This window comes from Ranitomeya imitator, chromosome 1 (genome assembly GCF_032444005.1).
Source record: "Ranitomeya imitator isolate aRanImi1 chromosome 1, aRanImi1.pri, whole genome shotgun sequence".
NCBI classification, from domain to species: Eukaryota; Metazoa; Chordata; class Amphibia; order Anura; family Dendrobatidae; genus Ranitomeya; species Ranitomeya imitator.
Genome location: NC_091282.1, coordinates 243254640 through 243276686, shown reverse-complemented (window position 1 = coordinate 243276686; position 22047 = coordinate 243254640). Strand labels below are relative to the sequence as shown.

Sequence of the window (22047 nt, the reverse complement as noted above, 5' to 3'; positions counted from 1 at the left end):
ACCTAAAAGGGAGAAGCTTTTCCCTTGGATCTTGGCCACCATCATGAAAGGTTACCGATCTATCAACTTGAAAAATGCTAGATCCTTGTGCAGCATGTCAGATCACAAACAGCAAATCAAAAAACCTAAAGACTTTCATAACACAGACACAAACTGAACTGAACAAATCCAGTCAATGTAAGGTGCACACCCTGGGATCGGAAAGGCAAAATGTAGGCTGCACAACAGCTTCATGATATAGAAGGTCAACAAGACCTTTGGCAGGAATGATGGCAGCCAACCCAAGATAACCTTATGCTGGTAATGCACTAGAAAGGAGGAAAACGCAGAAAGCTCTGAAACCCTACAAAAGTTTCTAAGAGGTAGAAGTGAGTTCTATAAGGGAGAAGTCTGTAATATATCTAGAAAAGGTTAAGGTGCCACGAGTCTTGTGGGGGAAGATTCAACGATAGACTTCTTGAAAAAGGGTCTTGCTCTGCCTAAAGAGAGTCCGGATATATTAAAAAATAATAGACGTGACCCTTAAAAGGAGCAAGGCTGAATAGCGACCTTTGGAGTACTGGACTTTGGGAAAAGTATGTCAGGATGAAGGTGACAAGGACTAAAGAGCTTCCGAGACCAGATTGCCACAAAAGGCTTAGTCAATCTAGGACTATGGGACAGCTCAGAATACAATACCATCCTGCTCTGAACCCTCATGCAGAAGCAAACAGAATCTAGGTCAAAACAGGAGACACCCAGGATTAATTGACACGTATGGACTAAGGCAGGCAGTGTCCGATTTATGCTGCTTGTGTCACGGAGAGCATGAATCATGCCCGGACGGCTTGAAGAATATTCTTCTGGAATCCAAGTTACAGAATGAATGAAACCTCCGAATGTGCCTAAATGGCTAGAAGAGTCAGAAATTCTGAGGAAGGAAGTTCCTCTTTTGAGAACCTGAGAAGCAACAGAAATCACCCTGGCAACCAACCATGTGGACTCCAAAAATCTGAAAGTATGACAGCTGTGCGGAATGATTCAGAATGTTATCCTGGTGGGCTGGTGATAGACTAACATAGCATTCTGCTCGGACTGTGAGAATTTCCCAGAGGATCCAGACTGAACACATGGGAAAGGCAGTGTAGACAATAATGGCTCCATCATATATAGGAAGTCTTCTCAATTCAGCCGATTTGGTAAAGATATGGGCATAGACACAAAAGGCATAAGTGACATGAATCAACTATGCACTATGTTATACAGTGGTTGTTTTTTTACAGAATGAAAATTAGCCTTAGAAGCCAAAAACTTGCCCCCAATATAAATTATTACACCGGTTATATATTAATATAGGGAGCATGATATATTTTGCACTTTTAAAATATATATTTGTTAAAAATCATCCAAAAAAACCCACAAACTTGCTGGCAGTGAAGATTATAAAACAATGAATCATATTTAAAGGGGGTTTTCTAACAAAGTACATTTTAATTAATAGATTTTGGAATAAAAATAAGTTCCACAATTGGATGCAATAAAAGAAAAAAAATTCCTGTGCTGAGATTATCTTATAAATGTGCCCCTGCTGTGTACTGTGTAATGGCTGTGTCTGACTGTACAGGGACATGGTCTGATCATAGCACAGCTCCTGGACAGGGGAGGAACCAAAAGAGCATACAGACAGGACAGCAGGGGGATCACTGCTGATTATTTGAGGTAAAACATGGATTAAAAACAGGCAGGGGAATGTTTTACCTCACAAAAATGATCCCCCTGCTGTCCTGGCTGTATACTCTTTTGTTCCTCCTTGCCCAGGAGCTGTGCTATGATCAGCCCATGTCCCTGTACAGTCAGACACAGCCATTACACAGTACATAGCAGGGGCAACCTTTACAAGATTATCTCAGCACAGGAACATTAATTTTTATTCTTTAAACCATCCAATTGTGGATTTTTTTATTATTCAAAGATCTATTGATTAAAATTAATTTTGTTTGTGGGAAAACTCCTTTAATGGTATCAATATTTTTTTTCTTTAGTTATGGTTTGCTTCACTATCTAAAACAATGAAAATGTACAACCCACCTCGGTAAAATTGACATTATTAAGGGACAGATCTTCAACTTTGAGTGCTATCAGAGAGGTCTCCACCTCCCGTATATAGTCGGTCACATTTGTTAGCAACGTTTGCAGCCCAGTAACATAATCCTGGAAGCTACTGAATACTGGAGGCTGTAAAGACAAAAATTTGCACACAAAAAAAAAGTTTCAGAAGTTGAAGTGTAGTTATTAAATAATAAATGGTTTATAGGTTGCTCATATCACGATGTACTGAAAACAGCACTTTAAGGGTATGTGCAGACGATCAGTAAATGCTGTGTACTTGTGTAGCCTCCAAACCGCAGCGTCCAGATGTTACAGACGGCCGCGGCTTACCTGCGGAGACTGACATGGGGTGCGTCACTCCAGACTGCAGCATGTCTATTTCTCATGCGGAGATGTGTGTCTCCGCAAGAGAATTTCACCAGTACAATGCACTGGATGCGGTGAATCCACACAGTTCAGTGATTCACCTGCATTCAATAGATGGAAATGCCTTGGATGCAGCGAACATGCGCTGCCAGATCCTGATCGTCTGCACATAGCAGGATACCTGCAGAATCGTTCTCTGAATGGGAATTTAGAGCAGAATTAAAAAGCGTGTAGTGTTAACTGTTCTAGACTGATTGGCTATTTCGGCTTGTTAAATATTGTATGTTGAGGACATCTAGATACCAATTATTTTCTGTTTGTAAACATGTTGATAGTGAAGATACGACCAGTACTAGTTTTGGTAAAATCTCTCTATTTAATAACGTGACACCAGTCTTTGGGAAAATCTTCATTTGGACAAAATAACTGTTTGGCATGGAATACCTTGGCAGGTATAGGACTATATAGATGCTAAGGGTGAAACGGATTTGTAAAGTTAATGGTGTTTGTACTATAATGTATATAACTGTTGATAAAAATCAAAATCAATAAAAAGGATGGATTTTTTTTATTCCAGCACCACTTGCCAGCAGACACCCTAATTAGTATATGGTGCCAGTTTCCAGTCACTCTATAGGACCGCAGACTTGTGAATCATCACATCATGCTCGCTGTGGGCTGTAAGGATTCTCCGCTGCCGGCAGTCATGTGACTGCGAGTATATGACATGCATACTTCGGGCCACATTTCGACTAAACAGTTTCCGACCTCACTAAATGCAAGTGCACTGAATGAGGTCGGAAACAGCCTAGTTGGAATGTGGCCGGGAGTATTCATGTCACATACTTTTGGTCACATGACTGCCGTTTCCAGTGCGCGTGATGTGAGGGTTCACAAGTTTGCAGTCACATAGAGTGACCTAACAAAGCAACCGCAGAGTTTTAGGCTATGTGCACACGTAGGAAATGTGGTGCAGAATTTTCTGCACTAAATCTGCATCTCCTGGCAGAATCCGCAGGTGCTTTTTTAATGCGTTTTTTGTGTGTTTTTTGTGCGTTTTTGTGCAGATTTTACCACTGTGGATTTCTATAATGGAGGGGTGCAGAAACGCTGCAGAACTGCATAAAATAAGTGACATGCACTTCTTTGAAATCTGCAGCGTTTCTGCGCAGATTTTTCTGCACAGCTTTTTTTTTTCACATGGATTTACATTGTACTGTAAATCACAGTGCAGTTCTGCAGCGTCCATAAAAAGTGAGCTGCCTATCACAGGAGGGGGCGTGTCAGACCAGAGCTCACTGACCAGCTAGTCACAGCAATGATGAGCTACTGGTGCTAATAAAGCCTGGGTCTTAACCCTTACCTCATGCTCTGTTCAGAATACATAGCAAACACCTGCTGACAGTTTCCCTTTAATCAGACACTATAGCTAAAATTATTTTTTTTTACAATTGTTACTTAAAGAAATATAAAGCACAATGAATGCAAAATGAAGATCCAAAAATTAAATCCTCTTAATTCAGAACATCACTATAGATGAACTGGTAAAGACGGGGTCTGATTATGCTATGTATTTGCACAGTAATCACTAGCACAGTCACCGGGAAGTCATGCACACTTACGGTGGCACAGCTGTCCTTTTTCTTCTTTTTCTTTTTTTGAAGATTTGATTTAAATGGCCTGAGGACCCCAGCAAAATATCCGGATACCCAGAGAACAACTGAAATGGCCTAATAGAAAAAAAAAACAAGACCTTTAAGTGCTATAAGCCTGTGTAGATTAAGAAGGTCAATGGAAATTGAAAATACGGAATCTGTATTTAATTAGCCTCAAGTAAAAAACAAACAAACAAACAGCAATTTCTACCAAAATAACAGGATTTTTGGTTGCTTACCGTAAAATCTGTTTCTCGGAGCCTTCATTGGGGGACACAGAAACCATGGGTGTATGCTGCTGCCACTAGGAGGCTGCCACTATGCAAATAAAAAAGTTAGCTCCTCCTCTGCAGTGTACACCCTACCGACAGGAAGTAGGATATTCAGTTAGTGAGAAAGCAGTAGGAGAAGCAACGTGTAAAAGAGAAAGAATAATAATAACATAATAAACTTTATCCACATAGCGCCAACAAATTCCACGGCGCTCCATAGATTAACAGTTTCAAGCACTCAAAGAGTATTCAAAGAACTCACACGTAAACGGTAAACAGAGCTGTTCAACTTGGGAGGGAGCGGTGTCCCCCAATGAAGGCTCCGAGAAACAGATTTTACGGTAAGCAACCAAAAATCCTGTTTTCTCTATCGCCTTTCATTGGGGGACACAGAAACCATGGGACATCCCAAAGCAGTCCCTGGGGTGGGAAAAACAGACTTCCATCAAGTACGAGGACTCACCACTGCCGCCTGCAGGATCCTTCTGCCCAGGCTGGAGTCCGCCGTAGTCCGGCGAAACGTGTGGATGGAGGACCAGGTTGCCGCTTTGCAAAGCCGTCGGCGAAAGCCCCTGTGACGTACCACACTGGAAGCGCCGACTGCCCGGGTAGAGTGAGCCTTTATCTCAGGAGGGGCACTCTGTTCTTGACCCGGTAAGCTTCAAAATTGCCGTTCTGATCGAGCGAGCAATAGTCACCGTGGAAGCCGGCAGGTCTCTACGCAAACCATCAAGGGTGACGAAAAGAGAATCCATCTTTCGGAAAGCGGCCGTGCTAGCCAGGGAGATCCTCACTGCCCTGACGGGGTCCAGCCTGTACAACGATCGCTCCAGAGGATGAGTCGGAGCTGGACAAAAGGAAGGTAGAACGATGTCCTCGTTGAGGTAGAAAGATGAAAACCACCTCGAGAAAGGAAGGAAGGCGGAGGCCTGGGACCACCTTGTCCTGGTGGAAAAACCATAAAGGAGGTCGGCAAGAAAAGGCCGCCAACTCAAAAACGCGGCGGATCGAAGAGATGGACTTGAGAAAAGCCACCTTCCGAGATAGAACTGACAGGGAAAACTCCCTCAGAGGCTCAAAAGGGGGGAACCCCTGAGAATAACCAGAACAACCTTTAAATCCCATGAATCCACAGAGGCCCTGTACAGAGGGACAGCGTGGGCTACTCCTTGAAGGAAGGTCTTAACCTGTGGCTGAGAAGATAACGTTTTCTTAAAGGGAAGAAGAGCGCAGGAACCTGGCCCTTTATGGAACTGAGAGCGAAGCCCAAATCCAGTCCTGCCTGAAGGAAAACCAAATGGAAGACAGGGAAAGGACATAGGTGAAAAGCGGTTGGACTCGCATCAACGAAAGTAAGCCTTTCAGGTACGATAGTAGATCCTAAAAGAAGACGAAGGCTTCCTAGCCTGGATTATAGCGTGACCCATCCGGGCCGAAAGACCGGACGCTCTTAGAACTGTGGAGTCCACAGCCACGCCGTTAAACTGAGCGACCGATAATTCGGGTGGCAGATCGGACCCTGAGACAGCAGATCGGGTCTGTTTGGAAGGCACCAGGGGTGACCGCGAGAAGATTGATGATGTCCGCAAACCAAGACCTCCTGGGCCAATCCGGAACGATCAGAATGACCGACACCCATCCCGCCTTGATCTTTTCGACAGCTTGGAAAGCAAGGGAAAGGGGTGGGAACCGATAGGGGAGCGCGAACTGCAACCAAGGAATGGCCAGAGTGTTAACACCACTGTGAGAGGATCGCGGGACCTTGGACCGACCCAAGGTACCTTCCTATTCAATCGGGGCGCCATGAGGTCCACATCTGGAGTCCCCCAATCGAAGAGCAATCCGATAGGAAACCTCCTGAAGTACCACAAGGCCCTCGCGGCCGAGGAAGTCGGCGGCCTAAATGTCCACGCTGGGGACATGCACTGCGGAGCTCACCAGGACCGTTACCTTTGTCCAAAGGAGGATCCTGGAATCTCGGCCGAGGCCAGAGACCGCCGAGTCCACCCCTGGTAGTAGATATATGCCACTGCTGTGTCATTGTCTGTCTAGGCTGCTGAGAATCCTTACCCAGTGAAGGAAAAACAGAAAGATGATCCGAAACTCGAGGACATTGATCGGCAAGGAGGACTCCTGCACCGACCAACAACCCTGAAAAGAACAGGTGACAAAGCCCCGCGCCTCCGCCGAGCGGGCTGACGTCCGTCGTCACCACCTGCCAGGGAACTGAAAGGAAAGATATGCTGTGAAGGATCTACTCTGGGATAAGAGAAGTGACCTTGGCCACCAGTCGAGGAACCGTTTGACCCGGGGGAAAGCCGGATCGGACGATGCAGGGAGAAGACAGACCTGTCCCCCTGTGATAGAATAGCCTGCTGAAGAAGTCTTGAATGAAACGGGCGAAGGGAAAATTGCTCCCGATGTTGCAACCAACCTCCTTAGGACCTTTAAGGCCCATCGGAAAGGAGGGGACCGAAAACCCTGGAGCAAGCAAACTTCCTGACAAAGGAGGGATATCCTGTCTTCGGGAAGGAAGACTCTGGTCCGACAAGTGTCGAAGAACATGCCCGGAGATACGAGGCGCTGAACAAGACGGAACTTCTTCCTGTTGACGAGCCACCCGCAACGGCTAGAGTGTCGGGAAGATGGATACACTTTCGGGAGCCTGAAACCGAAAATCCTGAGCCTCCATGGAAGCGATTACTGAACGAGGGAATATCATCCTGAAGTGTCTCCGACGAAACCTCCTGTTCAGCAAATTGAGATCCGAACTGGGACGAACCTTGTCGTCCTCTGATTCGAAGAGAAGCCTGTGAACCGTTGAACTGTTCCTGTTCTGGGACGGGAACGATTACCCCGGATCTAAGGAGGGAAACAATGGCTGTAAAGAAACCCGGGACTAGAGCGGGGTCTCTTGGAGGTTGGGATTCGAAGAAAACGATCCCAGGGCCGTGAAATGAAGATTTTGTATCTAGAGCAGAGGTCCCCAACTCCAGTCCTCAAGGCCCACCAACATGTCATGTTTTCAGGATTTCCTTAGTCTTGCCCAGGTAATAATTGCATCACCTGTGCAATGCAAAGGAAATCCTGAAAACATGACCTGTTGGTGGGCCTTGAGGACTGGAGTTGGGGACCTCTGATCTAGAGGATACAAGTGCCCTGGCCCATGCGTCCTCTACTGAGGAGACCCAGACGTCCCTGAGGAACAGGAGAAACGGGCTAGAGTCTAATCGTGGGTCATGCCTAGGTGGAACTTCCAGTCCTGGACCTGGAGAATCCACCTTAGAAGTAGCGGGAACGCCAGGAAGGAGTGAGTCGAAGAATACCTTCTTTTCTTAACGTGCCTGTGGCCTCTGTTGCGAAAAGGAATCTGATGCTGCGAAACGACGCAAAAAAGGCCGAAAAGGACCGAAGTTGCCAACTAAGAGAACTGGTGCCGCCAGTGGCATCCTTAATAATTTGGTCCAGCTTGGAACCGAAAGGACGTGATCCTTGAAAAAGCCAGGCTCGTAAGGGACTTCTTTGATGACTCTTGAGCCAAACAGAACAACGGCTGGCAACAACATTACCGGGTGTCTGAGCGGCAGAAGACGCGACGTCCAGAGAACACATTATTCCCCGGCATGAGTAATCTGGGTGGTAACTTCCGCCAGCCAGTCTGGTGGAGCTCCGGCTTGAATGCCCCAACGGAGTTGTTTTAGCCCCTTCGGATACCGACTTCGAAACCCAAGTGCAAGCGGGCATAGGGATGATGCGGCAGGTTCGAGAGCCGAATTCACAAAGGATTCCATGATCCTATCGATGGAACCTGTCAGAGTCGCCCCACCGGACAGCGTGAGGACTGTGTTGGTGGCAAGTCTAGCAGCCGGCGGATCCACAGGGGGAGAGGTCGTTCTCCATCACCTCTCATTCCAGTTGGCGATGAGATCCGGAGGAAAGATATGAGACTCCAAGACGCTTTCCTCTTTGAGAACGTCTGGTCGAATTCGCTCTTTCTCTGGCCAGAAGCTCCTCGATTCAGGATGAGGAGCGAATCTCTTGGGAGGTAGTTTAGACCGTCTAAACGAAACCGCCTGATCTGCGGGTTTCGTAGAGGAATCTTTGTTGCCACAGGTCAGATTGGACGCTCCAATGAGGCTTTGAACCATATCCCTCATGATAAGATATGGTTCGACTCCGGCCCCAAATTATCCTCCGAAGGCACATCAGAAAAAGCCTCGCCTGACTCCGGGGGGGGGAGGATAAGGGGAAACTCGACCACAGAGAAAGACCGTGGGGCGAGATGGACCGAGAAGAGAACTCAGACTGGCGTTCCCGTCTGAATCTTTCGCGGCCTGTATTGGAAGACTCGGACAGAGCTTCCTGCGACCCGCTGGCTACTACGGAAGGCTGCAGGGGCAACCGATCGAGCACGGACACAAGGGTCTGGGACACCCGTGTGAGATCCGCTACTGATAGAGACAGAGGGGAGGCCCAGCCTGGGGTGGGGACTTCGCTCTGAGGCGGAGCAGCGGGAACAAAATGTGGGTTGCTGCAGGCCTGCCTGAAGGGAGCTTGTGGTTACAAGGCGAACCCTGAAAGTGTTTCACTAAGACACAGGAAAAGGTAGGAGGCCGGGAGCGACCTCCCTTAAAATTAGACCGAACGGGCCCCTAAGGGAAATGTCAGAAGATTAGGGGTTTGAGTCAAACTGCGGTGCAGAGGTACTCACGGCAGGCGCTGCGGTGTCCAGATGGAAGGCTGCACGGCTTGGAAGATGCTCCTCAGGAACGATAGCCCCTAGGAGAACAGGTAGACACATCTGGGGCACTCTTGTCCGGAACTTACTGCAGGCCTGAAGAACAGCAGTGGAACAGAAAGATGGAGCTGCTGCCCTGCAGCCTCTGGTGTGATCCGCGCAGATGATGTGCTGTGCCCCCAGGAGAAAATGCGGGCACGTTGGAATCTCCTGCCCTGGCTCAGCAGCGACGTGGGGGAAGGGACGGAGACAGCACACATGGCGCCGGTGGGCGGAGATTGCAGGGCACAGTTTGTCGGGCGGGAGAAAGCCCGCCCGAAGAAAGCGGAAGTGAAGGAGCGCGGTACCGGAAGTAGGCCCCGGCGGGAGCCGGGACCTAAATTAGAGGCCGGTGCCGCTGGAAGAGACCGCGGCCCCGGAACAGTGCACCACAGAGCAGCGCGGCAGCCTGCCAAGACTGCAGGGACGGGACGCGGCGCCGAAGTAGGCCCCGGCTGAAGCCGGGACCTAAAGGAGAGGCCGGTGCCGCTGGAAAAGAAACCGCGGCCCCGGAACAGTGCGCCGCAGAGCAGCGCAGCAGCCTGCCAGAGCCGCAGGGAGAATGGGACGCGGCGCCGAAGTAGGCCCCGGCAGAAGCCAGGACCTAAATTAGAGGCGGCCGCCGCCGGCAAGGGGATCGCGGCGCCGAAGCCCGCAGTGCGGCCGCAGGGGGGAGCGGTGCCGGCGTCGCCAGAAAAGTGACAGTGCGGCCGCAGGGAGGGCCCCGATGAAGGGGATAGCCCGTAGTGCAGAGCCACTGCTCGTCTTGGTGCCCCTAGGATCCCTTTTAAAATAAAATCAGCGCTGCCATAGAAGATAGTGCAGCGTATTTAGGGCCAACTACTCCCTCACACCGTGAGAGAGTAAGGGGAAGATCTGGAAATTTAGGGGAAATACTCACCTAAACATCCCACGCAGTTACTAACCTGAAGGTATCAGACGTCCACGGAGCTGTGATGGACGTCCTCGTCTCCTCCAACCGACAGGCTCTGGTGGGCGAGTGGGTGGGGGACGGAGCCAGGACCGGACTTCTGAGCACGCTGGTGTGCTAGGATCTTGGTCCTGGAGAGGGATCTATGAGGATACGGGGTGGCAGTACACGCCGTACTCATAGTCCGCATAGTGGGACTACAGGTGTGACTGTTCACCCTGTATCCCTCCGGAAAAATCTGAAAAGAAACGACGCACATTGAGGTAGATAAGGGTCTAATGAAAGACCCGTGTCCACCTCCTACTGACACTAAGCTAAACTGAATATCCTACTTCCTGTCGGTAGGGTGTACACTGCAGAGGAGGAGCTAACTTTTTTATTTGCATAGTGTCAGCCTCCTAGTGGCAGCAGCATACACCCATGGTTTCTGTGTCCCCCAATGAAAGGCGATAGAGAAAATCAGAGCGTGAAATTTAAAGGATAACTAACATTAATTAGATTTCTAAAATATTTTAAAGGGTTGAGGGTCTAGAGATCCCCACTGAGTTGTGGGAACATTACTCTGAAGTGCACAGCTCCTGCATGAACCATTAGTATAGAGTGGTGTAAGGGCCCAACAGTAAGGGTACCGTCACACTGAAACGACGCTACAGCGATACGACAACGATGTCGATCGCTGCTGCGTCGCTGTTTGGTCGCTGGAGAGCTGTCACACAGACAGCTCTCCAGCGACCAACGATCCCAAAGTCCCCTGGTAACCAGGGTAAACATCGGGTTACTAAGCGCAGGGCCGCGCTTAGTAACCCGATGTTTACCCTGGTTACCAGCGTAAACGTAAAAAAACCAAACATTACATACTTACATTCCGTGTCTGTCCTCCGGCGCTGTGCTTTCCTCTGCACTGTCAGCCGTAAAGCAGAGCGGTGACGTCACCGCTGTGCTTTCTGGCTGTCCGGCGCTGACACAGGATGCAGGAGGAGTGCAGAGAAGCACAGCGCCGGGGACAGACAGCTGAAGGTAAGTATGTAGTGTTTGTTTATTTAACGTTTACGCTGGTAACCAGGGTAAACATCGGGTTGCTAAGCGCGACCCTGCGCTTAGTAACCCAATGTTTACCCTGGTTACCAGTGAAGACATCGTTGAATTGGCGTCACACACGCCGATTCAGCGATGTCAGCGGGAGATCCAGCAACGAAATAAAGTTTCAGACGATCTGCTACGACGTACGATTCTCAGCGGGGTCCCTGATCGCAGTAGCATGTCAGACACAGCGAGATCGTAACGATATCGCTGGAACGTCACGGATCGTGCCGTCCTGGCGATCAAAGTGCCACTGTGTGACGGTACCCTAAGTAAATGTATGGCCAAAGTGTAGACACCTTTAAATTATTGGATTAGCTGATAAAATGGATAAGCGAATTTTCCATAACTTTACACAAATCATGAATAATGTTTAACTCAAACATTAAGGAACTAACCTCAACAAAGAAGCCCAAGTTCTCGATGATATGGGGTGAGACCTTACAGTGACCCTCCTGCATGCTTAATAGGTCGCCTTTACATTGGTGAAAAACTTCTAAAAATAAAAATACAATGTGGCATTTAAAAATTAGAAGCTTCTACTCCGAGCAACAATACTGAGTGTACTTGTAAATACCTTGCAAATGGCCAAGAGAAGATTTTAATCTGTTCCCAATTTTTTCTTGGACTTCGCAACTATCATCTGTAAATGGAAAAAATAATAGTTGCTTCAAAAGGACCACACATAGAAACAAAGAACAAAAAAAAGTTTCCATAGTAATAAGGGTCAGATGCTATGGTGCCGCCTGCAGCCTCAAGGAACATCTAAAGCGGTTACTGGAGCTGAATTGTGATGGAACTGTAAAAATCAGCGTTTAGCAAGCTTTCCGAAGTGGTAGATGCAGGCCACGATTTTAGTACCTAAAGGGAATCTGTCATAAGGTTTCTGCTGGCCAGTCAAAGGGCAGCAATGTAGAGCCAGAGACTCCGATTTCAGTGATGTGTCGCACACTGGGCTGCTTGCTGTACTTTTGATAAATCGCTGTGTTCTCTGCTGTAGATCTAGCAGTTCTCTGAATGCTGAGCTGTGTATAATCCCGCCCACACCCCTGATTATTATTATTATGATTTATTTATATAGCACCATTGATTCCATGGTGCTGTACATGAGAAGGGATTACATACAAATTGCTCATCAAAACGACAGCCAGCAGCCCAGTAAGTGACATTTGCTGGAATCAGGGTCTAAGCCTCTACATTACGCTGCCCTCAAATTAGATGGTAAAAACCTGCAGAGAAATTCCCTTTAAAGGCAGAGGTGTCATCAGTAGTGATGAGCGAGTATACTTGTTGCTCGGGTTTTCCCACGCATGTTCCGGTGGTCTCCAAGTATTTGTTAGTGTTCGGAGTTTTAGTTTTCATCGCTGCAGCTGGATGATTTACAGCTATTAGCCAGCTTGATTACATGTGGGGATTCCCTAGCAAGCAGGCAAGCCCCACATGTACTCAGCCTGGGTAGTAGCTGTAAATCATTTTGCGGAGATGAAAACTAAATCTCCGAGCACTAACAAATGCTACTAACCCGAACATGCGTGGGAAAACCCGAGCAACGAGTATATTCGCTCATCACTAGTCATCAGCACCCAGTACCTGGTGAAGTTTTATATGGTACAGCAAATCTGCTACAATCAACTGTATCCACGTCCTTTTTAGATTCCCAGGTAGATTTGCAGTGAAATTACAAAACAATGTATCATTTCTATTACTCTTCACAAATACTTGCTACTTTGTATTGGGATGTCACATAAAAGCCCCATAAAATACATTTAAGTTTGTGAATGTAACAATAAAAAGTTCATAGGGTATGAAAACTTTTTCAAGGCACTTTAACCCCTTCATGACCCAGCCTATTTTGACCTTAAAGACCTTGCCGTTTTTTGCAATTCTGACCAGTGTCCCTTTATGAGGTAATAACTCAGGAACGCTTCAACGGATCCTAGCGGTTCTGAGAATGTTTTTTCGTGACATATTGGGCTTCATGTTAGTGGTAAATTTAGGTCAATAAATTCTGCGTTTATTTGTGATAAAAACGGAAATTTGGCGAAAATTTTGAAAATTTCGCAATTTTCACATTTTGAATTTTTATTCTGTTAAACCAGAGAGTTATGTGACACAAAATAGTTAATAAATAACATTTCCCACATGTTTACTTTCAGCACAATTTTGGAAACAAAATTTTTTTTTGCTAGGAAGTTATAAGGGTTAAAATTTGACCAGCGATTTCTCATTTTTACAACGAAATTTACAAAACCTTTTTTTTTTAGGGACCACCTCACATTTGAAGTCAGTCTGAGGGGTCTATATGGCTGAAAATACCCAAAAGTGACACCATTCTAAAAACTGCACCCCTCAAGGTGCTCAAAACCACATTCAAGAAGTTTATTAACCCTTCAGGTGCTTCACAGCAGCAGAAGCAACATGGAAGGAAAAAATGAACATTTAACTTTTTAGTCACAAAAATTATCTTTTAGCAACAATTTTATTTTCCCAATGTTAAAAGGAGAAATTGAACGACGAAAGTTGTTGTCCAATTTGTCCTGAGTACGCTAATACCTCATATGTGGGGGTACACCACTGTTTGGGCGCACGGCAGGGCTTGGAAGGGAAGGAGCGCCATTTGACTTTTTGAATCAAAAATTGGCTCCACTCTTTAGCGGACACCATGTCACGTTTGGAGAGCCCCCGTGTGCCTAAAAATTGGAGCTCCCCCACAAGTGACCCCATTTTGGAAACTATACGCCCCAAGGAACTTATCTAGATGCATAGTGAGCACTTTGAACCCCCAGGTGCTTCACGAATTGATCCGTAAAAATGAAAAAGTACTTTTTTTTCACAAAAAAATTCTTTTAGCCTCAATTTTTTCATTTTCACATGGGCAACAGGATAAAATGGATCCTAAAATTTGTTGGGCAATTTCTCCTGAGTACACTGATACCTCATATGTGGGGGTAAACCACTGTTTGGGCACATGGTAAGGCTCGGAAGGGAAGAAGCGCCATTTGACTTTTTGAATGAAAAATTATCTCCATCGTTAGCGGACACCATGTCGCATTTGGAGAGCTCCTGTGTGCCTAAACATTGGCGCTCCCCCACAAGTGACCCCATTTTGGAAACTAGACCCCCCAAGGAACTTATTTAGATGCCTAGTGAGCACTTTAAACCCTCAGGTGCTTCACAGAAGTTTATAACGCAGAGCCATGAAAATAAAAAATAATTTTTCTTTCCTCAAAAATGATTTTTTAGCCTGGAATTTCCTATTTTGCCAAGGGTAATAGGAGAAATTGGACCATAAATGTTGTTGTCCAGTTTGTCCTGAGTACGCTGATACCCCATATGTGGGGGTAAACCACTGTTTGGGCGCACGGCAGGGCTCGGAAGGGAAGGCACGCCATTTGGCTTTTTAAATGGAAAATTGGCTCCAATCATTAGCGGACACCATGTCACGTTTGGAGAGCCCCTGTGTGCCTAAACATTGGAGATCCCCCAGAAATGACCCCATTTTGGAAACTAGTCCACCAAAGGAACTAATCTAGATGTGTGGTGAGGACTTTGAACCCCCAAGTGCTTCACAGAAGTTTATAACGCAGAGCCATGAAAAAAAAAAAAAAAATTATTTTCTCAAAAATGATCTTTTAGCCTGCAATTTTTTATTTTCCCAAGGGTAACAGGAGAAATTTGACCCCAAAAGTTGTTGTCCAATTTCTCCTGAGTACGCTGATACCCCATATGTGGGGGTAATCCACTGTTTGGGCACATGTCGGGGCTCGGAAGTGAAGTAGTGACGTTTTGAAATGCAGACTTTGATGGATTGCTCTGTGGGCGTCACGTTGCGTTTGCAGAGCCCCTGATGTGGCTTAACAGTAGAAACCCCCCACAAGTGACCCCATTTTGGAAACTAGACCCCGAAAGGAACTTATCTAGATGTGTGGTGAGCACCTTGAACCCCCAAAGTGCTTCACAGAAGTTTATAATGCAGAGCCGTGAAAATAATAAATACGTTTTCTTTCCTCAAAAATAATTATTTAGCCCAGAATTTTTTAATTTTCCCAAGGGTAACAGGAGAAATTTGACCACATTATTTGTTGTCCAGTTTCTCCTGAGTACGGTGATACCCTATATGTGGGGGTAAACCACTGTTTGGGCACACGTCGGGGCTCAGAAGGGAAGTAGTGACTTTTGAAATGCAGACTTTGATGGAATGGTCTGCGGGCGTCACGTTGCGTTTGCAGAGCCCCTGGTGTGCCTAAACAGTAGAAACCCCCCACAAGTGACCCCATTTTAGAAACTAGACCCCCCAAGGAACTTATCTAGATATGTGGTGAGCACTTTGAACCCCCAAGTGCTTCACAGACGTTTACAACGCAGCCGTGAAAATAAAAAATCATTTTTCTTTCCTCAAAAATGATGTTTTAGCAAGCATTTTTTTATTTTCACAAGGGTAACAGGAGAAATTGGACCCCAGTAATTGTTGCGCAGTTTATCCTGAGTATGCTGGTACCCCATATGTGGGGGTAAACCACTATTTGGGCACACGTCGGGGCTCGGAAGTGAGGGAGCACCATTTGACTTTTTGAATACGAGATTGGCTGGAATCAATGGTGGCGCCATGTTGCGTTTGGAGACCCCTGATGTGCCTAAACAGTGGTAACCCCTCAATTCTACCTCCAACACTAACCCCAACACACCCCTAACCACAACCCTAACCCCAACACACCCCTAACCCTAACCACAACCCTAATTCCAACCCTAACCCTAAGGCTATGTGCCCACGTTGCGGATTCGTGTGAGATTTTTCAGCATCATTTTTGAAAAATCCGCGGGTAAAAGGCACTGCGTTTTACCTGCGGATTTTCCGTGGATTTCCAGTATTTTTTGTGCGGATTTCACCTGCGGATTCCTATTGAGGAACAGGTGTAAAACGCTGCGGAATCCGCACAAAGAATTGACATGCTGCGGAAAATACAACGCAGCGTTTCCGCGCGGTATTTTCCGCACCATGGGCACAGCGGATTTGGTTTCCATATGTTTACATGGAACTGTAAACCTGATGGAACACTGCTGCGGATCCGCAGCCAAATCCGCACCGTGTGCACATAGCCTAATTCTAAAGTTATGTGCACACGCTGCGGAAAACGCTGCGGATCCGCAACAGTTTCCCATGAGTTTACAGTTCAATGTAAACCTATGGGAAACAAAAATCGCTGTACACATGCTGCGGAAAAACTGCACGGAAACGCAGCGGTTTACATTCCGCAGCATGTCACTTCTTTGTGCGGATTCCGCAGCGGTTTTACAACTGCTCAAATAGAAAATCGCAGTTGTAAAACCGCAGTGAAATGCGCAGAAAAAACGCGGTAAATCCGCCATAAATACGCAGCGGTTTAGCACTGCGGATTTATCAAATCCGCAGCGGAAAAATCTGCAGAGGACCAGAATACGTGTGCACATACCGAAACCCTAACCCTAGCTCTAACCCTAGCCCTAACTCTAGCCCTAACCCTACCCCTAACCCTATTCTAACATTAGTGGGGAAAAAAAAAAAATCTTTATTTTTTATTGTCCCTACCTATGGGGGTGACAAGGGGGGGGGGGGGTCATTTATTATTTTTTTTATTTTGATCACTGAGATATAATCTATCTCAGTGATCAAAATGCACTTTGGAACGAATCTGCCGTCCGGCAGATTCGGCGGGCGCACTGCGTATGCGCCCGCCATTTTGGAAGATGGCGGCGCCCGGGGAGAAGACGGACGGACCCCGGCAGGATCGGTAAGTATGATGGGGTGGGGGGGCACGGGGGGGGGTGGGGGTGGTAATCGGAGCATGGGGGGGTGGAACGGAGCACGGGGGGGTGGAACAGAGCACGGGGGGGTGGAACAGAGCACGGGGGGGGGGTGGATCGGAGTGCAGGGGGGGTGATTGGAGCACGGGGAGGGTGATTGGAGCACGGGGGGAGCGGACAAAAGCACAGGGGGAGCCGGAGCACAGGACGGAGGGGAGCCGGAGCAGTGTACCGGCCAGATCGGAGGGCTGGGGGGGCGATCGGTGGGGTGGGGGCACATTATTGTTTCCAGCCATGGCCGATGATATTGCAGCATCGGCCATGGCTCGATTGTAATATTTCACCAGTTATAATAGGTGAAATATTACAAATCGCTCTGATTGGCAGTTTCACTTTCAACAGCCAATCAGAGCGATCGTAGCCACGGGGGGGGTGAAGCCACCCCCCCCTGGGCTAAACTACCACTCCTCCTGTCCCTGCAGATCGGGTGAAATGGGAGTTAACACTTTCACCCGGCCTGCAGGGACGCGATCTTTCCATGATGCCACATAGGCGTCATGGGTCGGATTGGCACCGACTTTCATGACGCCTACGTGGCGTCAAAGGTCGGGAAGGGGTTAAGGGTATGTTGCCACGGTCAGGAAACGCTGCAGGTTGGACGCTGCGTACATCCACAGCGTCAAACCCGCAGCGTCCAGATGTTACATCTTAGTGGATGGGATTTCAAGAAATCCCATCTCCACTATGCGTACAGGGATGCCTCTGGCTTCCCGCACATGCGACACGTCTTTCGAGTCATTTCCTGTCCAATGTATAGGACTCGGTGATTCCGCATGGTTCAATGAACACATGCGAAATCACCGGCGTTCAAAAGCCGGCAGCGTTTTGGAAGGAGCGGGTATCTGCTGCGCCCAAAGCGCTGCATATCCTGACCGTGGAAACATACCCCAATTCACATGAACACAAGTGGGTGAATTTCTCTTTCAGAAGATTTCATTACAATGTTAACTCATCCTGCACTACACTGCGATGTAAAAAGTTTTTATCGACAAGGGGGTTTATTCTGATCTTCTACATTTATGTCAAGTCTACAGGAATGTGGAGGTGGCCACGGCCATGCATGTGTGGCTCTCTCCATTCACTTTGATGGGAGACTGGTTTCACGGTGTACGACTCCTCCACAATGACACTGGTGCACAGTGGGCCCTCATCCTCGATAGTGGGAGGCTCATCTATCATACATTTATAGGCTTTACAGGAGATATCAGCTCACAATTATCAGACTCTTAGGCCAAGTTCACACTAGGCGTTTTTTTTACAGCTTTTTTTGTGCATATTTTCAGCTGTATTTCACAGTACCAGCAAAGTCTGAGTTTTCAGAACTCATGCACACCGCTTTTTTTTGGTCATCAGGATTTCTTTATCGCTTCATTGGGGGACACAGGTAACCATGGGTGTATGCTGCTGTCGCTAGAAGGCTGACACTATGCAAAAAAAGGAAACCAGCTCCTCCTCCGCAGTATACACCCACCGACAGGCACAAAGTACCTCAGTTTAAGCTTAGTGTCTGTGGGAGGCGGACCTGGATCTGATCCCAGATCCGTCTATTCCTTTTCAGGTCACCTGTTGTGTTTTATTAATCTTTTTCCTGTGTCTTTCAGGCTCTTCAGCTTCAGGGTAACAGGGTGTAATGTCTCACCCTCTTTTCCCACACTTATGCGAACGAGAGCAGTGTGGCGTCACCCACATCGCCCACTCTCGGACCCGCAGGCAGGACTTTATCCCCTGTCACTTTTACTGGTGTTTCCCCTCCTCACCCCTCTCCTCGGAGAGGGCTGAGAGGAAGACTGTGGTCACCAGCGGTGACCTCCCCACCTTCTTGTAAGGAGTTGGTGCCATCTTCTGCACCATCCGGAGATGGTGCGGGAAGGAGGATCCGGCTTCCAGTGACCCTCACCCACCCTGAGGGCTCCTGATGTGATCCTCGTCAGTGAAGAGGGATTCGGGACTCACCTTTTACAGGTATGTCAGTTTCTCTGTCCCTGGCAGCTTCCCGCCCGCCTCACTGTTTACCCGTGACAGAACTGTGCACAGAATATGGCGTCTCTGAACGACAGCGGCCATCTTTTTTTTCATGCTAGTGCTTCATTAATGCCCCCACCAGCATTAAGCACACGTAATTATCGCACCCTTTTTTTTCCTATCAAGGGGCCTTCTCTTCCTCCCGATGCAGTCCTCTGGCCGCACAGCCAGGGTCCCTACTCACGGATACAGTCAGACGTGGCCAATTTTCGTGCCGGACTAGGACCTTAATTAAACGCTATTTTCCGGTCCTCTCATTGCAGGTGCCGAGGCTTCGCATAATCGCATGTCCTTTGTTAATTTAGCCCCCGGCTTTGGCCATTCTACCGGACTCTGTAGCCACGCCCGCTTACCGTGCCCCAGCCAATAAGCAGTCGCCATCCACTTAGCCACGCCCCCTTGCTGGACTATCGGCTAATTAGGGCATGCTGAGGCCCAGTCTCATGACCTAATAAGAGAGCGTGTTTTCTCTATCCCTCTCTCCCGAGACGCCCCCCTGCAAGGGGGACATTGTGTATCTCTGCCTGCAAAGTGTGTGAAGATTCGAAAGCGTATGAAGAATCGTGCAGTCACCATCGTCTAAAGGGCACAACAGGCGTCCATCACTAACCGGCACTGGATCTGGGGGACACTGCAGCCTGAGCAGTGACATTGCTGTCTCTGTTATCAGGTAGGACCAGCCCAGACTGGTTAATTTCTTTCTTCACAAGAGCTTAGCTCTCCCCAGCTGTAGCCCTAGTCTATCACTTATGTCCAATCTCAGGGAGGCCCATTCCTGTCCCTATAATCCTGACGCCTGTGCCATCTGTAGAAGTGGCATTCAGAGAATCCCTCTAACGCCCGGGATGAGAGCACTCCCCTCTCTCTGGAGTGGGCTATTGCTATGTCACAGTCGGTCTCAGATCTGACTAAAGTCTCACAGTCCCTGGTCCAGGTCCTGGAGCGACCTCCACGTTGTTCTGCCACCAGTGCTCCGAACACCTCTCACGGTGATTCGCACGCACCTGACCGCGACCTTCACAGAGACAAATCGGGTACAAAGCAAAGGAAGCTGCGGGTTCCTCTTTCTCCTGGATGCATTCCTCATCCCATGCCCCCTCTCAAAGGCAGTTTTTGGGGTCGGATATGGATTCCCAGTCTGAGTCCGATACGGACCAGACTTGAAAGATGCAGGCTATGCTCAATAGCCTCATCTTGGCAAATTACCAAAATTCTGAACCTAAGGAAGGACGAGGCACCTGCTCTGGAGCACTCCGTTGCTTTCTAAGGGGTAAAATGTCCTTCCCGGAGTTTTCCCTATTCTCAGGCAAGATGTCATGATTATTTCTAAACACTGGGAACTCCCTGAAAAGCGCTTCCCAGGTAGGAAGAGGCTGTACATCCTCTACTCCTTTAGCCCAGACCTTCTTGATAAATGGGCAGAATCCCTAATGTGGATCCGCTGGCTTCTCGCCTGTCTTCCAAGACAGCCTTGTCTCTACCGATCAGTGCATCGCTTAGGCTACTTTCACACTAGCGTCGGATTCGGCCCGTCGCATTGCGTCGGGCCGAGATTCCGACGCTAGCCTTTGATGCGCCGCACAACGTGTGCAGCGGATGCATTTCTCCGGCACATCCGCTGCCCCATTGTGAGGTGCGGGGAGGTGGGGGCGGAGTTCCGGCCGCACATGCGCGGTCGGAAAAAGCGGTCCGTCGGCAGCAAAAAACGTTACATTCAACGTTTTTTTGCTCCCGGCGGTCCGCCACAACATGGCGCAACCGTCGCACGACGGTTGCGACGTGTGTCAATACGTCGCAATGCGTCGGTAATGTTACTCTATGGGGCAAAAACGCATCCTGCAAACAACTTTGCAGGATGCGTTTTTTCCCCTAAGCGACGCATTAAAAAAAACGCTAGTGTGAAAGTAGCCTTAAGGATTCTACAGATAAACAGATTGAATACTTTGCTAAGTCAGCATTTGAAGCAGCTGGTGCCTCTCTCTTTCCTATATTTGCTTACACCTGGGTGTCAAAATCCATGTCTGCCGGGGCAAGAATGATTACTCAGGGTATTCTAGCGGCAGCTTCTCCAGATGGGATGCCATATCTGGCATATCAGATTGCCCGGCACACGGCAAATATCTCGTGACCTCTCCCTTTTGATTGCCCTGGTTTTTCCGACTCGGCTACCAGCAACATCGAAGCTATACATTCCAAAGCTCTAGACCTTTTGGATCCAAGCTGGATCAAGTAATTTCAGATGCCAACGGCGGGAAAAGCACCCCGTTTTCCCAGTCCAAGTCGAAATGTCCTTTTAATAGGAAAAGGTTGTTTCAATCTCGAGAGAGATAGCGACTTCCGGCTACAAAACCGACTTTTCGCCCAGGAAGAAGTTTCCTTCTGTTTCGCCCGTCAAGACATACGTCGCAGGCCCCAGGAGCTCTTCACCTTTCCCCACTACGCACAGGAGTTATCGTACCCGTCCCCAGAAATGTACGGTTTTTGGGGTTCTACTCTGTTCTTTTCATAGTCACAAAGGAAGACGGACCACTCCCTCAGTTTTTGGACCTCAAGCAGTTTACCTATCACGTTCGGTTCTGTATTTTCAGGAACGAGTCCCTAGGTTTGGTAATCACTTCCATGGACTCGGGAGAATTCTTCACATTCCTGTTTGTGTTTAGCATCAGAGGTTCCTATGGTGTGCGATCTAGGAGGGTCTTTATCAGTTCACGACCCTTCCTTTCGACCTGGCCTCTGCTCCCAGACTAGTCACGTCATGGACAACCTTATGTCCAGGGGTTTTTTATATTTCCCTACTTGGACGATCTTCTGACCACAGCCGAGGCTTACATAAACAAGTTATGATAGAGGTAACAAGGGTTCTGCAATGGGCAGAACATCACATTTCCACCATGTCAGCCGTGCACATTCCGAGGGTAGAAAGTCGGGCAGCCGATTTTCTGAGCCATCTGGGTCTTGCTTCAGGGGGGGGTGATGGCTCAGCCCCGCCGTCTTCATCCAGAGAAATGAGGCTTC

The 22047-nt window shown here is 48.1% G+C and overlaps 1 protein-coding gene across 1 annotated transcript in view; it reads right to left on the bottom strand.

The window, feature by feature from the left end:
- Nucleotides 1–22047, bottom strand: part of NAA25 (N-alpha-acetyltransferase 25, NatB auxiliary subunit) — a 117996-nt gene that overhangs the window by 5192 nt on the left and 90757 nt on the right. Inside the window, exons 20-23 of the mRNA XM_069754820.1 lie at nt 11747–11812; nt 11568–11665; nt 4077–4184; nt 2068–2214 (exon numbers count right to left, since the gene is read on the bottom strand). Coding sequence (XP_069610921.1) covers nt 2068–2214; nt 4077–4184; nt 11568–11665; nt 11747–11812 — 419 coding nt within the window. The remainder of the gene's footprint in view (nt 1–2067; nt 2215–4076; nt 4185–11567; nt 11666–11746; nt 11813–22047) is intronic.